Source organism: Crocodylus porosus, unplaced genomic scaffold, assembly GCF_001723895.1.
Source record: "Crocodylus porosus isolate Cpor-Errol unplaced genomic scaffold, CroPor_comp1, whole genome shotgun sequence".
Lineage (NCBI taxonomy): Eukaryota > Metazoa > Chordata > Crocodylia > Crocodylidae > Crocodylus > Crocodylus porosus.
In genome coordinates, this window is record NW_017728950.1 from 67366960 (window position 1) to 67384195 (window position 17236).

Genomic DNA, 17236 nt, shown 5'->3' on the forward strand with positions numbered 1-17236 from the left:
ATCTAAAGAAATGGAATTTAGTGACGTAAGCATTCCACTTCACTGTGTATGGGAAGAAAAGAGGAACTTCCTATGCATCAACAGGAGCTGATAAGCTGAGCAAGGAAGATCAGAGAAGGGTATATGTTAATATATACATCATTCCTCTGCAACAAAGCTTAAGATGCCACACCTAGTTTAGTTAATGAAAGGTTAAGCAATACACTGCTACGTTACACAATGTTTCTTATGTTCTAATCCTCTTTTCTTTGTCGTCTTGATCTGCTAAGCCTTAAGGAAACATGCTGCTAGGTACAGGTTTCAAATAGTCTGTCTCTAAATGGAGCCGCATCTTCAATCTCCAAAGAGAGGCACAGGAGTCAAAGGGATTTCTGGAGGCTAATCTCACCAAAAGGGAAAGGGCAGAGGTATCTCTGGTGGCAGACAGGTATCTCGGGTGGGATGGGTTTCACCTCTCCCCTAAAGGCAAGCGTGTCTTTTCTTCCAAAGAAAATCTTGTATAGCTAATCTTGTATGGCGTGCTTTAAATTAGCTTCACCAGGGGATGGGGCCACAAGGGGAAATGATGACACTTCCCAGCCAAGACAGGCAATGAGCACAAGAAGTATCGAGGTAAATGGCAGGGGTCCAAAAAGTCCTGGGATCAGGGGGGGCTGCATACACCCACAGGAGGCCTTAAATGCCTCTACACTAATGCTTGTAGTATGGGGAACAAGCAGGAGGAACTTGCCCTCCTGGTACGTAACACAAACCCGGACATAGTGGGGGTCACGGAAACATGGTGGGATTCAACCCATGTTTGGGTGGTAAACATCAAGGGCTACAGATTGTACAGGCAGGATAAATCTGGGAGAAAAGGTGGGGGTGTGGCGCTCTATGTCAAAGAGCAGTACACATCCTCAACAAACAGCACTGGGTCAGAAGAGGGGCAGACTGAAGTGCTCTGGGTTAGAATACAAGGGAGTCAGGGAGAAAGGGACTTAACGGTGGGCATCTACTACAGACCATACAACCAGGGGGAAGAGCTGGACTGGGAATTCTCAGGCCAGCTTGCGGAGGCAGTTAAGTCAAGAGACACAGTCATCATGGGTGACCTAAACTACCCAGACATCTGCTGGGAGGAGCAGTCAGCCAGGTCTGACTGCTCACGTAGGTTCCTAGCCAAGATACAGGACCTCCACCTAACCCAGGAGGTACACGGTCCCACCAAGGAAAATGCCTTGCTGGACCTGGTCCTGGCCACAGGCGATGACCTGGTGAGGGGACTGTGGGTTTTTGACCACCTGGGTGATAGCGATCATCGCCTGCTGGAATTCACCATCCAGCACACGGTGTTAAAGGCCTGCAGCAAGGCAGCAGCCCTTGGACTTCAGGAGGGCCAGTTTCAATGAGTTAAGGAGATTAGTTGGGAAGGCACTGAGGTCCCGGAGAGGAGGGGAGTTGGGAGTCCAAGATGATCATTCCTTAAGGAGATGATCCTCCAAGCCCAAAGGTTGACAGTCCCAACGTGAATCAAAGGGGGTAAGAGTGCTCAAAAACCCCCATAGCTCACCAAAGGCATTCAGGAACATCTGAAAGCTAAAAAGAAGGTGTACGCCCAATGGAAGAGAGGGGCGATCACCAAGGAGGATTATACCTCCATTGCTCGAGACTGTAGGGGAGCTGTTAGGAAGGCTAAGGCAGAAACAGAACTGGGACAAGCAACCCGGATCAAAGATAACAAGAAGTCCTTTTTTAAATATATAGGGAGGAAAAAGAAGGCACCAGGTAATGTGAGGCCCCTGCAGGATACACTTGGCAATCAGGTGGTTGCACCAGACAATAAAGCTGACCTCTTTAACAAACTCTTTGCCTCCATTTTTCTGAGCAGGGACCTGGACATCCCCTGCACCGAGATTCCGGACAGATTCAGGAGAGGCACAGCCAGGCCTAGGGTCAGAGAGGACCTAGGCAAGGAACTTCTGGTGAGACTGGACATGTTCAAATCAGCAGGGTGCCGAGGGAATCGGCAGAGGCCATTGCAGGACCCCTGGCACAGCTCTACGAGCACTCAGGGTGATCTGGTGAGGTGCTGGAAGATTGGAAAAGGGCCAGTGTAGTCCCCATTTTGAAAAAAGGGAGGAAGGATGACCCAGGAAACTATAGGCCTGTTAGTCTTATCCTTGGTCCTGGGGAAGCTCTTTGAGAAAATTATCCAAGAACATCTGTGAGGGACCAGCAGGGGAGATTATGCTTAGGGGCAACCAACACGGGTTCATTAGAGGCAGGTCCTGTCAGACCAACCTGGTTGCCTTCTACGACCAGGTCACAAAATCTTTGGATGCAGGTGTAGCGATGGACGTAGTCTTTCTGGAATTTAGGAAGGTCTTTGACACTGTCTCTCACCCCATTCTCATTAAAAAATTAGGTGACATCAATGCCTACACAGTCAGATGGATCGCAAATTGGCTGAAGGGCCGCACCCAGAGAGTGGTGGTGGATGGGTCATTTTCGACCTGGAGGGATGTGGGCAGTGGGGTTCTCCAGAACTCGGTCCTCAGGCCCACACTGTTCAACATCTTCATCAGTGACTTGGATGAGGGGGTGAAAAACATCTTGTTAAGTTCGCAGATGACACTAAGAAGTGGGCACGTTAGAAGGGAGGGACAGGTTACAGCTAGACCTGGACAGGTTACAAGGGTGGCTGGATGAGAACAGGATGGGCTTCAATACTGAAAAGTGCAAGGTGCTGCACCTGGGGAGGAAGAACCAGCAGCATACCTACAAGCTGGGGAACTCCCTTCTTGTCAGCACAGAGACAGAAAAGGATCTTGGAGTCATCATTGATTCCAAGATGAACATGGGCCGCCAATGTGAGGATGGGGTCAGTAAAGCTAACCACACCTTGTCATGCTTCCACAGATGCATCATGAGCAGGTCCAAGGAGGTGATCCTCCTCCTCTGTGACACTGGTCAGGCTGCAGTTGTAGTACTGAGTCCAGTTCTGGGCCCCACACTTCAGGAGGGATGTGGATAGCATCGAGAGGGTCCAAAGGAGGGCTACTTGCATGGTCAGGAGGCAGCAAGGCAGGCCCTATGAAGAGAGGCTACAGGACCTGAACCTGTTCAGCCTCCACAAGAGAAGGCTGAGAGGGGATCTGGTGACCAACTATCAACTTACCAAGGGGGACCAGCAGAGAATGGGAGAGACCCTGTTCCCCCGAGCACTACCAGGAGTAACTAGAAATAACAGCCATAAGTTGACTGACAATAGGTCAGGCTGGACATCAGAAAGCACTACTTCACAGTCAGGCCAGCTAGGATCTGGAACCAACTTTCAAGGGAAGTGGTGCTCGCTCCTACCCTGGGGGTCTTCAAAAGGAGGCTAGACAATCACCTTCCCAGGGTCGTTTGACCCCAGTACTCTTTCCTACCTATGGCAGGGGGTCGGACTTGATGATATGCACAGGTCCCTTCCGACCTTACCAACTATGAAACTATGCTGTCTTAGTAACTTGTTGTCCGAGTGCTGTGTTGGGTGTACCTCACATGAGAAATTAAACAGTCTAGGGGTGGTGGCAGTTACTAACATTTCATTTTTTCCATTCAAGGCTCTCAACCATTTTAAAAAGGACAGAAAACATAATTAACACAACATTTCCATTGAACTAAGTGTTGTTCCAAAATCAACAGCTGGGGAAAAAAAAAAGCCCTGCAGAAAGCCTTCATTTTTATATTGCTGGACTTTTCAATTCATATATATCAGGTCTGATCAAATATCATTCATTCGAGTCAGCCAGAAGGCAGAACTAGCACATAGTTACATTTGCTGCCATCTGTCTAACAGTACTAATCTGAGATTCATCTGAAGTCATATGATTTAGTCAGGGAGGAGAAATTTGATTTTGCTCCTACTATATTCCCCTCCTTCTTTTTAAAGGTTGCAGTGGATCCAGTTCAGTAATTCAGAACAACCACAGAGAAAATTCTGAGGTCACACATAGCCTGCAATTATGCCACCAGTTTAATTTGCTCTCTTGAACTAGGGAATAGGCAGGAGATAAAAAAGGAGCCCTTTTGGTCATAATACCTCTAGAAACATCCTAGTTTTCAAAAATAAAATGGAAGGGAAATATTCTCATTTTATCCTCTAAAGACTTTTCATCTATTTAAGCTTTCCCATCACTTTTAAAGGGGCATCTGCCAGTTCACCAGGCCTTAAACTAGTAAACTGCATAGCTGTGTGTATTATGTATGGATATTAAGAAAGAAGACAGTTATTTTTCTCATCTCCTTAGAAGGTGGGAGAAAATTTCCTTGCTGTACAAATTCAGAAATCCCTATGGAGAACTAATGAAACTAACATAATGTTGTCATGAGCCAGTCTTTCCAATTTGGCATAGCTAGGACACTGTGGCAGGTGTGTTCACTAAATTAGTCAGCTCTGGTGAGGGCCCAATTTGCACTTGCACATAAAGCAACATGATTATGTGCAGCTGAGATTTTCTGAACAGCACACAGGAAAAACCCAGAAATCAATCTAAACCATATTTTTCATATGCTTTCCTTATACTCAAGGAATAGCAAGGGAGTGATGCTTTTTCATTCACCATCAGAAGCCAGCTAGAGCAATTATGTTGAGCAATGTGCCTAAACAGCCAGACAGATCACTATATATATATATTTTTTTTAATGAAGTAGCAAATCTCCTCCCGAAGCTGTAGAGCTGTTTCAACTATCCCTCCTTCCCTTGCTCACTCCCTCCCAGTTCTGTGGCCCCCAGGCAGATTTTGAATGCCATCTTCGTATCTTTCTTTCCAATCTGACTAGTTAACTTACTTCTCAGGCCCTGCCACTGCTATCTAAGCAAAAAGGGTCTACCAGCCCTATTTCTGCTTTTAAATACTTGTACAGAGGAAGCTGGCAATAAACAGTGATTCTATACCAATCCCATTTTCAAACCCTACCCCTTACATACAAAATGAAACTGCACCATTTTCATATGCGCAACCAGGAATTTAGTAGGCAACTATCAATCCTCTGGATCACGGTGTACACATTAAGTGGTCTAGTCAGGTGCCTGATAATGATAAATCCATTTGTACAAAGGCCTGTGACCATCACACCAAGACCTTGGATGCAAGGTCTTGCTAGGCAAGAGTATGGAGGAGTGCAGACTGCCCAAAACCTACCTTCCCTGCTTCAGACCACTGAGACAGAAACCAAATGCCAAACCAAGTCCAGACATTCAGTGCTTCAATCGATGTAACTTCTGGCAGAGAGCAACAAGTAAGAACTGCTGCTGACTGCCTAATGCCTCAGTGAGGGTGATGTCCCTTAAACTTTTTCCAACCAAGGAGTACACCCACAAGGCATTGGGGGTTAGGGTTCTGAGATGCCCTATACCCATCTTACTCAGGAGGTTGCAACATTGTGGTATTTTGTAAGAGCTACCCCTCCCCATGAGTAGCCCCACCATGTTGTCACTAGGCCCTTCGGTTGGATGGAGTTTACAGACATACCAAAGACCAACCAGGAATTTGACTCTTAAAAAAAAGAGTCATAATCCTGTCCCCACCAACTTCAATCAAACTAGGATTTCACCCCAGCTTTCTAAGTTAGTCTGTGTATGGTTGGTACAGATCAGTGATTCTTATATTATTTCCTTCCGAAATTAAAGTAATGGATTCCATCCACAGTGGATTTAAAAGCTGATCATGCCATTTCAAAAGACTGAAGCAGAAGACCAAGATGATTTCATGTTAGACTTGCACAATTCTTTACAAAAGATTATATAGTGATGAGCCCATCTGTTGGACTTTTTCTCTCTAAAGAATAAGATGCCAAATGTCACTAAAGATTACCTCTGCAGCTTACACTATTGGAAATGGGAATGTAATATTGATAAAACTGAGAACATTTGACATGCATGTTCATTTGTTGGTGCACAACAGCATGAGAAGAAATGAGCAGAACAAAATGGTCAACTTTAAACAGATTACTACTAAGGAGAAAAGTTACCATTTCTGTAATGAGTGCTAGAGGGGAGACTGAAACAGTAATTACCAGAAAGTACTGGGATGGCAGAGAACTTCATTTCTGCTTTGCAGCTTGCCACGTTCACTTAGTGTCACCTAATTTGCCTGAATGTTTTGTGCAAGACCAGAATGAACAATAAAGTTGAATGTCTGAGCCAAATTGGTACGAGACAATTCACACTTACCAGAGAGCTGCTCACTACCGATACATTTTCATTTAAACTAATGCATCATTTCCATTACATCCACTCAGTGGAGCTGTGTTGATATAAAACTGGAGTAATGCCATAAAGAATCAGATCTGGAGAGCATGTATGGTTAGTGATGACTTTAGAAAAATTGCCTCTCTCCCCTGCGCTAGGGACAGACATTAGACATAAACCATTTTAAGTCATCAGAAACTGGTTTAAACCTGTAACAGAATAGATGTTCAGTGCACATAAACCAGTTTGAAAATGTCTGAAACACATTAGAGATAAAGCTGGTTGAATGCAATATCAGACCTACCTGATTGGGGTCAAACTGGTTTATGCAATGTCTGTCCCAGACTTGTTGCTGGTTTAAGTTAAAACAGAGTCCCCCAGCATCCCGGCATGCTGTCTGGGCTGGACAGGGCTCTCTGCTCTACAGCAGAGCTGCCTCCTTCCCTCTGCTCCCTGACTGCAGCTCTGGCAGAGACTGCAAGCATCTGCCTGTCTTCCCCCTGCTCCCCCCCACACACTTCCTCCCCATCCCGTGCTAAGCAGGGATTCCCCAGTCCCCTCTGCCATACACAGACACTTCTCAGCATTATCTAGCATACCACATGCTGGTCCATGCTGTGACAGATGGGACCAAGGCAGAATCAGCAGGTAGCTCGTAATGTCCCTATGTTGTTTTCTTAATGTGGTGATAAACACTAAGTTAGAGGTAATAAACACTGTGTTATCAATAACCTTCTGGGTTGGTCAGGCGAGAGGGCAATGTCTCCCTAATCAGAACATTTTTCCAGGGCCTGGCCATGCCCCCCCTTAGCTCATCAATATGGAAGGGAAGGGAGGGCTGCTCTAGTGCTCCCCAGCTTGTAGCTTGAGCTACTTCAGGCATGTGCCTTCATTTCTGGGAAGCCTGTGCATTTACAAACTGATTCAGCCTAGTCAGGTTAAACTAACCTGCAAAGTTTGAATCAATTCAGGCTGAAGCTTTTTGAATGTCTACCCTTACGCCTACAGAACTAAATTTAAATCCTAAAAACTGAGTGGTAAATCTGATTCTCACTAGGTAACTGTCTATATTTAGGAGCCCACCATAGGATATGGCCAATTCAACATAAAAGCTAAAACATGAGAAGTACAAGTAGAACTATGTGACAAAGGGGTCTGCTCCTGTCCCCATCAAAACCAAGGACTTATTTTCAGTAGAAACCACAAAATACAAGATCACTGCTTAATTTAGTGAGGCATGCAAATATTTTATGTGGTATCTGCATTTAGAATTATTTTTAAACGTGTAATATATTTACTTGAATCCAAGAAAAGGTTTTTGCACCATTTATCATGGGGGGCGGGGCTCATCTTGAATTTAAGTACAAGATGGCAGGCAGGGGGGTGGCAGCTACTGCAGCTCTGACTCCAGCCCAGTCAGACCTGTGACTGCTTCATGCCTTTTTCCCCACTGCTTCTGTCCTCTGTCTTTTCCCCACCACCACTGCTTCTGTCCCCATGCTGGCCCCCCAGCCACTATCTCTGTTCCCTGCCACCTACTCTCTGGCTCTAACAGGACTCCAATCCTATTCCATCCCAGAATACGAAGCTCCAGTTCCAGCCTGGCCTGATAGCAGTGGTGGAGGTGGCAGCAACTCTGTCCCAGACTCCAGCTCTGAGACCTAGCCAGAACTGCTGCTGTTGCAGTAGCTGCTGCATTGTTGGGATGGAGTTAGGCCAAAGTCCTGCCAGAGCTGTAGCTGGAAGGTAAGCACCACAGGGAGGTAGGGGGGAAGGTGCAGACAGCACAGGGGACCTGGTGGGAGGGGGGACGGGACCAGGTGCTTGAGGGAGGCAGATGCCTAGGAGGGGGTTGCAAGCATTGGGGACAAGTAACAGGGGCAAGGGGCAGGTGCTAGGGGGGTAGGCATTGATGAGTGTGGCAGGTGCTAAGGTACACAGGCACTGGCGGGGGCAGGAAGCAAAGGACAAGGTGTATGTGGGGAGTAAAAAGTAGAGGTCAGGCTGTTTGACTCTCCCTGCATCACCTGCCCCCTACTGCTTTCCCCTTCACTGTCTCCCCCACTAGCTAACTGCCCATGGCCACCCCTACCACCTGCCCACCTCCCATTACTTTCCCTACTGCAGCAGTGAGGGGGAAAAATTTAAGATAATTCTCCAATAGTTAGATTCTTTACCTGGTAATTTATAACACATTTATCATTTTTCTATGTATAGAATCTAATTATTAGGGGATCATCTTAAGTTCAGAGTCATCTTGTACTTGGGTATATAATGTATATGAAAAAACAGATAGATATGTATTACAAAATAAAATAACACTATTACAAATCCTTTGGACTTTTTCCTTATGTAATCTGTGGATGTGTATCAAACACTTCCTACATGCCACCAAGTTCATGGATATTCACGTGTATTGTTATTATTGGAAGCTGTTTATATGAACGCTAAAGTAGTTTTATTACACTTCCAGTTAAACCTTTTGTGCCTTGGAAAACTATGAGAATCTGTAGGCTTTCATACATGTGGTATGCACAATACAATTTGAGGACCAAATCCTCAGTTACTGTAAGTCAATCTAATTCCATTACTATCAATGGAGCCGATTCGCAGCAGATGAGGACTGGGCTTGAACCTCTCACGGAAAAGATAGTTTATATTTAAATAACTCTAGTGGTGAACAGCACTATAACAGCAAAATGTCTCACATGATGAATTTCCCCACGTGGGAAATTTCATACATAACTATCTGTAGGACTAAAGCAAACTCCTACTCACTTAGCAGCCATTCAAAGTTAACAAACCATGCCCCCATTAACTTTCTCAGCTAGGAACAGACTTTCAAAAAGCCCAAACCTGAATTGATTCAATCTTTGCAGGTTAGTCTAACCTGGCAAGGCTGAACTGGTTTGTAACTGCACAGACATCTCAGATATGCAAGCACATGCCTGCAGTGGCTCAGGTTAGAAGCTGGGGAGTGCTAGAACAGCCCTCCTGTCCCTTCCACAGTACTGAGCTGGAGGGGTATGGCCAGACCCCAGCAGGATGGTCTGATTAGCCCAGCAGGGAACTGATAACAGTGTGTATCACCCCTAACTCAGGATTTGTCATCCCATTTACAAAATTACAGTGGGACATTACTAGCTACCTGTTGATTCTGGCTGTTGATTCAGCAGGGACTGTAGCTAGCATGTGGTCTTCTAGCTAGTACACAGACATCTCTCCACAAGGCAAGGCGGGGCGCAGGGATTCCTGCTTAGCAGGGAGTGGTGAGGGGGAAGGAGAGAGCAACCCATAGTCTGTGCCTGAGTTGCACCCAGGGAGCAGAGGTGAGGGGCCAGCCCTGCTGTGGAACAGAGCCCAGCCCAGAGAGCATACCCGGATACTGGGGGAGTCTGGTTTATTTTAAACCAGCAAGGGGTCTGGGACAGACATTGCATAAATTGGTTTGACCCCAATCAGTTAAGTCTGATACTACATTCAACCAGGTTTATCGCTAAATGGTTTCAGCCCTTTTCAAACTGGTTTACGTACACTGAACATCTGTTCTGTTACAGGTTTAAACCAGTTTCTGATCACTTAAACCGGTTTGTGTGTTATGTCTGTTCCTAGCCCACATGTGGATATTGTATCATGAACCTGAACAGTCAAGGCAAGCACATTTTTTATTGAGGTCTGTTTTTCACTTTAAGTATCCATGGTAAATATTTCAACAGGGATAAATAAATTGAGGTGGTCTAAATCACAGGGTCAAGAACAATGGTGTTTTGTGATAGATAGGGAAGAGAAGGGCTGAGGGAAACAGTATTACAAGTTCACTGCTTAAATGAGGTCACTTTCCTAGTTTAAAATGCATGCTATATTTGATGGACTGTTTAATAATTACAGAGTAAGAATGCATAGAGCATAAAATCAAATAGTTGCTTAGGTTGCTGGTGAAAGGCTAGCTGCTGATGTTTGTGAATGGCAGAAAGTAACTTTACCACTGTTCCAGGTCTATTAAAGCTCTATATTGTGCTGATGCCCCAGGGGAAGTATGCAGTCATTAAAAGCAGCATTTTTTCTTTTACCTCACCTCCCATTTGGAACTGTGCACATTTGCTCTGCAGAGTTTAATGGACCATGGAACCGCATACTTCTTATGGAAAAAAATGACCATTGCAGCCTACAGAGAGTTTCATTTAATAATGTTTTTTTTATAGAACCAAAGCCTCCATTCTTTACTGAAAGAAAATCATATACTATGATTAACATACAGTTAATAATGCATTTACAGGCAGTCCTTGACTTACAATGTTTTGAGTTACAACGTTTCGCACTTGCAACATTTATAAATTGACACTGTTTCAACATTATGATGTCAGTTTCGACTTACAATGCTTGATCCAATGCGATGCCACACCAGCGAACAAGTTCACTGTATCACTTATCTCCCTGGAGAACATCTGTCCAAACTTCCTTGGACACTTTCTTTAAGAAAGCAGACAAGACTCCAGAAAAACTTGCAGCCAAGACTCCAGCCAAGAATCCTTCAAAAAATTCAACCAAGAGCCCTTCAAGAAGTCTAGCAAAGTCACCTCAAAGAAGTCCTTCGAAATCAATATGATTGCCATTTACAATTTAAATACATTATTGTAGATACATTACTCATCTATAAATGATCGAGTACAAAATTCTAGGGTATTTTTGGTGAAAATAGGGTATCAGGCCTTGGTTCGGGAACCAATCCCCGATTTACAACATTGTTTCTTATGAGAAAATTGGTTCCAAGTTACAACGCTTCGACTTAAGACGTGGTTTTCAGGAACCAATTGTGTCGTAAGTCCGAGGACTGCCTGTATAGCACTGTATTGCTGCTCAAGATGTTCAAATATTGAAAGTAACTATTACTCACTTCCCTCACCACCACGCTGTAGCAGAGATTAAGCCTGGCTCAGGCCCCTTCCATACGTGCAGGTAAAGGCGCAATGGGATCTAATGAGACTCACACAATCACACCTCCTACCATGCCACACCTGCGAGCAGGAAGTGTATTGTGGGGTCACACATTAGATCCAAATGCACCTTATTGGTAGTTCTGGAGGACCCCAATCCTGGACTCCTCCTGCATCAGCAAGAAGCAGGCTCCCATAGCTGGAAGACCCCTTTGCTGATGGAGCTCCCAGCTGAGGGGACCACATACAACCGAGACCAAGAGCCCCCTCAGGTATGGGACTCTCAGACCCCAACTCACAGTCCCCGCAGCTGCAGGGTGCTGCTGTGGTCTCCCAGTTGCAGGGGTACACTGAGTAACTGGTGTCTCCTGAATCTGGGGGGGCACCCGCAGAAGGCCCCGACAGCAGCAGCCCCATCAGAAGGGGCACCAGCTCTACTGACAATATTAACAATCAGCTGCCGGGGGGGGGCACCAACCTCATCAGGCAGGGCATGTGTGCCCCCATGCACCCCCTACCCATCGCCTATGGAGGTGCATGCAATGCTCCGCAGCAGCTGCTACGATATCTCAGCCATTGCAATCTCCCAGCTGCTGCCTGGATCACCCCACTCCCCTGTGGCCGGGAGACTGCAATGGCTGCAGCAGCGGCTGTCTTCTAGCCACAGGACTGCCTACATGTGCAAATTAAAACTGGATAGAAACCAGCTATAAAGTTACTACACCTTTTCAACATCTAACTTTATAGTTGGTTGGATGTTTTTGAGGCATGGTAGTTGACTTGCATGTGTAACCAGTCTAAATTTATTGCTCAATTAACAAGGTAATTGCCCGATACAAATAATATGTAAAGGGCGCCTCAGACTTACTTTGTTTATACTGGTTTAACATCCTATGAATTCACTATTCTTCACTGGACTTGCTTCTGATTTGCAACAACGTAAGTTAGGTCAGAATAACATCAACTGCCTCTTCCAGAATTGAGTTATCATAGCAAGGGAGATTACTGAGGGATGTACTCAGTAGGTCAGCAAGTTCTCCATGACTGTCCTACGTTTCTAAATGAACTTTCAACATCTGTGGGCCAAATTCACAAGCTGATACATAAAGGTGCAGACAGTTATCCTTGTGCCAGTAAATCTTCCTGTACCTCAATAATGATTTACCCTAGAAGAGTAAGTGTTTTTCCTGTATTGTCCTCTGGGACTTCCAGAGTGAAGTGTCTATAACCTGGGGACTTTCTGAGACCATGTTACCTTGCCCCTAAATTGAATTAAGATCAATGCAGCGAAGCATTGCATGCCCACTCCCTGGACGATGAAAGATGTAATGTAGTTTCCTTAGACTGGTGCTGGGAACATGTCAATAAGCCCTCTGTTTTAAGTGTGCTTATCGGTATGCATCTAAAGCGTGGGGCAACTGCACAACACCCATTTCCTGGTTTAACGCCTGAGCAGTGTGTGCTTCTCTGGTGCTCCCTATTCTGATCCCAATATAATGTAGGCATTCCCTAAAAGCACAGCTGGCAAAGGCTGCTCAGGGTCTTCACTGAACCAGAGTTTCTTACAGCCACTTCCCTTTCTCTAGCAGTATGACTCTCCCTTGGGTCCTTTGTGGCAGCTTATAAGCCTTCTGGTATAAAGGAGTGTGCAGCTGCTTTATTTCCATCACATTTTCCTTTCAGGTGCACTTTCTTCATGCGGGTCTCTGCACCCGAGTCTTCAGAGGGGGAAGCTCAGGTATGAATATGGTCCCCAAGATATGTCAATATGTGCTGTAATGTGAGCTAGGGTATGACAGCAGAGCACTTAAGGCATCTTGCTATTGCTCCAGGGTTAAGTTCATGACCTGCTCTGGACTTGTGCAGAAGAAAGACTGCATTCTGTTGACCTAGCTGTCAATAGCTAGCTCATCATTCACACCAGGGAAGCAGCTAGATGGGAATGCTTGCTATATCATTCTTTTGTGCACAGTTGCCTATAGAAAACTGGTGTCCCCCAATCCTGCTAGACCAATGAATGGTTTGACTTAGCTGGTTTTTTTGACTGTGATGTGAGGCTCTCAGCTAACATGTTGTTTCCAGAAACAAAATTCAGCTTTCACTTTAAAGCTTTTGCTTATTTCTCATTACTTAAAAAACATATTTGGGGTGACAGGGTTCCTACCTCCATGTGAAATGACCTTTCTGTAAGGCTCGATAACTTTCATATCAATCCTCTGTTCCTGTTCTCCAATCACTACTGTTCTCCATAACCTGTTGTCCTCTCTCTCTTCCTCAGCAGTATACTCTGGAATGGATTCAGACTCTTCCTGGGAAGCATCCTTAATGACTGTCTGGTCCTCTGAAATAGAACAGCAGGATTAGCTCAGCATCTTGGTAACAAAAGTGGCTCACACTTTTTCTGCAACAGTGGTGCATATTCAGAGAAAACCTACTGAAATTCTTTGTCTCCTAAAAGCCATTGAAGTTACTGGGGATTTGTGCTGATATAACAAACAGCAGAACTTGAATCTTTCAGAGCCAGTTTTTCAGACCTGCCTCCCTTTTATTTCCTCTTCTACCAACACAATAATAATACATAGCGCAGGATTGCTGAGGGGCATTTATATTTTGTGGGCAAGTAAAATTGAAGCAAGTCTGTAAAAAGCTGATCAACACCTTGCTGTGTTTATTTAATTACAGTTCTTCACATGTGGGCCACTGGTATGGTAAGTGAATTAAAACAAGCCTGAAGATAAATGCAAAGCCAGAATATCTTAATTTTTCCACAATTTGGCTTGGGAAAGGGAAAGGAAATAAGAACAGCCCCTCATTTTTTACCCTTTTTTATTTCAATTATTCCTCCCTGCTTTTCCCTGTCTGGCATTGGAACAGGAGATAGGCACCAATACACCTCCATTAAAGCCAAAAGCAACGCAGTGACATGCCATAGTGTTGTCAAAGACTTTTGGAGCCAAGATAAATCCCATAACATTCAGCAAGAGTCCTCTGTGTGACAGGAAAATTCTGTAGGGAGACTCCTCAAATATCTTAAACAATATTTTCAGACCATGGATTGTATTCCCTGCAGTTCCTTTTGCCTAAAGGGCCAAGTGAAAATATGAAAGGGATACAATGCTCCCCTCTCTCTTTGCAGATACAAAGTTTAGAGCAGAAATGCAGCTTGGCCACTACTACTGGTATACCTCGTTGGGCTGGGATGTTTTGGGCACATACAGCCCATAAACTCAATGCCCATATACATCTAGTTCTATATCACATAATGAATTCTGAAGTCTGTCACCACAGCCTCTCTACTTTCCAGCTTAAGAATATTATCAGTACATTTTGCTGTATTATTAGCATCCCACAAAGGCAAAGGATCCTAAAGGTTTTGCCCCTGAACAAAGAAGGACTGAGACTACCAGGATTTGGTTTCTAATACTCCAGAGAATATGCCAGGTAATTAGGAAACTATTTCCATTCTGCACTTAATGGCATGGCTGCTAGTTCATGTTTTCTTCTATCCCAGATGTAGTGGTTCTATCTATGCCAGGTGTAGTAGTCAACTACAGAAATATGAACATAAAGAATTGACTTCATCTCCAAATAAAATTCGTTCTTTCCATAGGTATTTACTAAAATGTCAGTTTATTTATTTCTTTGGTGAATCGGTCTTATTTTCTACCCATTTCTGGGGTTTGCTTTGGATCATTCTGGCTTTATGAACAGGGCACCAATAAGCAGGCAGTGTGGACAAATGTATTCTGGTCACATACAGAAAAAAAACGCCTGGAAAACAGATAAGATAGGGAATACATTTTTAAGCTGCATGATGCAAATGAAAAACAGGCTAAGTCCTCTGAAGTGAAAAGGCCAAATGTAGCTACCAAAGAGATTTGGGAATAAACAGAAGAAAAGATCTTAAAATATAACAAAGCAGCCTAAAATATATTTTATTTGGGTGAATCACAAAGCACCATGACACACTTAACACAGCTTCTTAAATCACTTGTAAAGATAAAAAGTATGCATGACTTTTCAGCCTGAATCAAGTGAATCAGATTACTCATGCAAGTGTTTCTGAGAATAAGTCTGTGAGAATCTATATTTTTATGCACACATGCATTCATGGCCACACCTCCACACACATTTAAGTATGCATACATGTATATGAATTATCAATGTTTTTATCTTTTTACTATATTGTTTTACTGACTTTGGAATGAATGTCCTGAATGTGTGTGTTTTGTGGTACACTGGTGCCACTCAAAAAAAAAAAAACAATAAATGAATAGTAAAATATACTGAAGTTGTTATTGGGATGCCAGCAGGCTGTGGATTTCTTTTTTAAAAAGCCCTGTTTATAGTTTGAGAATTTAGGGCCAAGTATACCCTTAAGCAACAGCCTTGTTCAAACAAGAAAAACCAGCCAAATACCTCTATTACAAACCTCACCAAATCAGGACAAACCTGTCATAGAGCAGGAGATGGGAGGAGGAAGAAAAAAACCTGAGAGGGAATCACAGCAAAAGGAAGATGCAGGAGAAATCAGGGGAAGTAAGAGGAAAGAAAGGGAGCTACATATGGTGTGACAGTTTCACCAACCGACTGGTCAAACTGCTGATTCCCAATAATAATGAACATGACACTAGAGAATGAAGCAGCTATCCCTGTTTAGGATGCATTGCACTGCTTTATAATTCATTTGTCCTTGATTACACAGTAGAAATATATCCAGAGTGACTTGGGAAATGATGATAGACAATATTAAATCAACCCCCTTTCATTAAATCTGGTTATTAAAATTCATCCTGAATGTTAGGTCATAGATGCAATTTTGTGTCATAGAACACTACATGAGTAGTTGCACACAGAGCGCTTTACTCTAAATGACATAAATTGTCATTAACAAGGCAATCTGCTTCGAAGGGCCAGCCAACCTGGTTTTGAGGCAGAGCCCATTTTAAGAACAGATGTTTGTGCTAAGTAGAAAAGGAAAAAATCTGCTCATTTTTACTCCTCTTTTGGACCTAAAGGCAACTCTATCACTTCTACCTGGAGGCAATACTCAAGTGCCTTTCCTCCCAGCACTCCATTTCCCCCTGCCACTGTTATCATTATCAGATAATGCACAGGTGAGTGCTGGCCTGATGACACCTGATGTAGGTCAATGGAGGAGGAGGATTATGGAAAGTGAAAAGGGTCAAGTTTGCAGCTGAAGTAGGGAAGTGTTAGGAAGGCTGGTCAAGGGAAAACAGCTCTTGGGAATACGCTGACATGCTTTCTTGCGGGGCTTGCTAAAGCTTGATGGTGAAACTGATAAATGATGCCCTCAGAAAAAGGCCTAAATAGAGCTTTGAACGGATTGTTTAAACCTTCTTGAGTTGGGGAGACAGGCTAGCAGCCTACAGGAGTATTTCTGGGGTTGCTTCAGAGAGGCACAATATCCAATGATAATAGTGGCAGGAGAAAACGAAGAGTTGAGAGGAAGGGCACTTGAGTATTACCTTCAGACAGAAGCGATTTGCTTATGGTGAAATCTAGAGAGAATGATATCAGTCAGCAATTTGGGGGGGGGGAGGGTTCTTTTAAAGCTTTAAAACGTTTCCTTTATTTTATAAATCCTGTTTTCATGGATTTTTTTTTCTTAGCACCTATATTTTAAGCCACTAGAGTTTCAGCAGTATAATACTTCCACCACTTTAGCTCTTCAGTTCTCAACGCTTAACATAGTTTGTTTGCTACAAAGACAGGGACAGAAAGAAAAGAAGTTTTGGGGTTTTTGGTTTGTTTTTTTGGGGGGGTGAGGGGGGGAGTTTCAGTTAACATGTTCCAAATTGTTCACTGATGAAACCAGCTACTGCCACTACTACTACCACCACCACCACAACCACCACCACCACCAGTCCTTGCTATCCTAGGCACTACATGATTTAACTCCATTCATAAACTTTATTATGCTGCATCTTAGAACAACTTAGGTGACATTTGGTGTGGTTGTGGCTTTGTGTGTTTTCTGTGCCTCTCTCTCTTCTGCTCTTACTGGAAGGCTGCTCCAGTATCTCATTGTTCTAATGGCTGAAAACCCTCTTCTAATTTC

General features: G+C 44.0%; 1 protein-coding gene across 4 annotated transcripts in view; it reads right to left on the reverse strand.

Moving 5' to 3' along the window:
- Positions 1–17236, reverse strand: part of PRUNE2 (prune homolog 2) — a 204592-nt gene that overhangs the window by 19945 nt on the left and 167411 nt on the right. For all 4 annotated transcript variants that reach the window (XM_019555153.1, XM_019555152.1, XM_019555151.1 and 1 more), the window contains exon 12: positions 13319–13495. In XM_019555153.1, coding sequence (XP_019410698.1) covers positions 13319–13495 — 177 coding nt within the window. The remainder of the gene's footprint in view (positions 1–13318; positions 13496–17236) is intronic.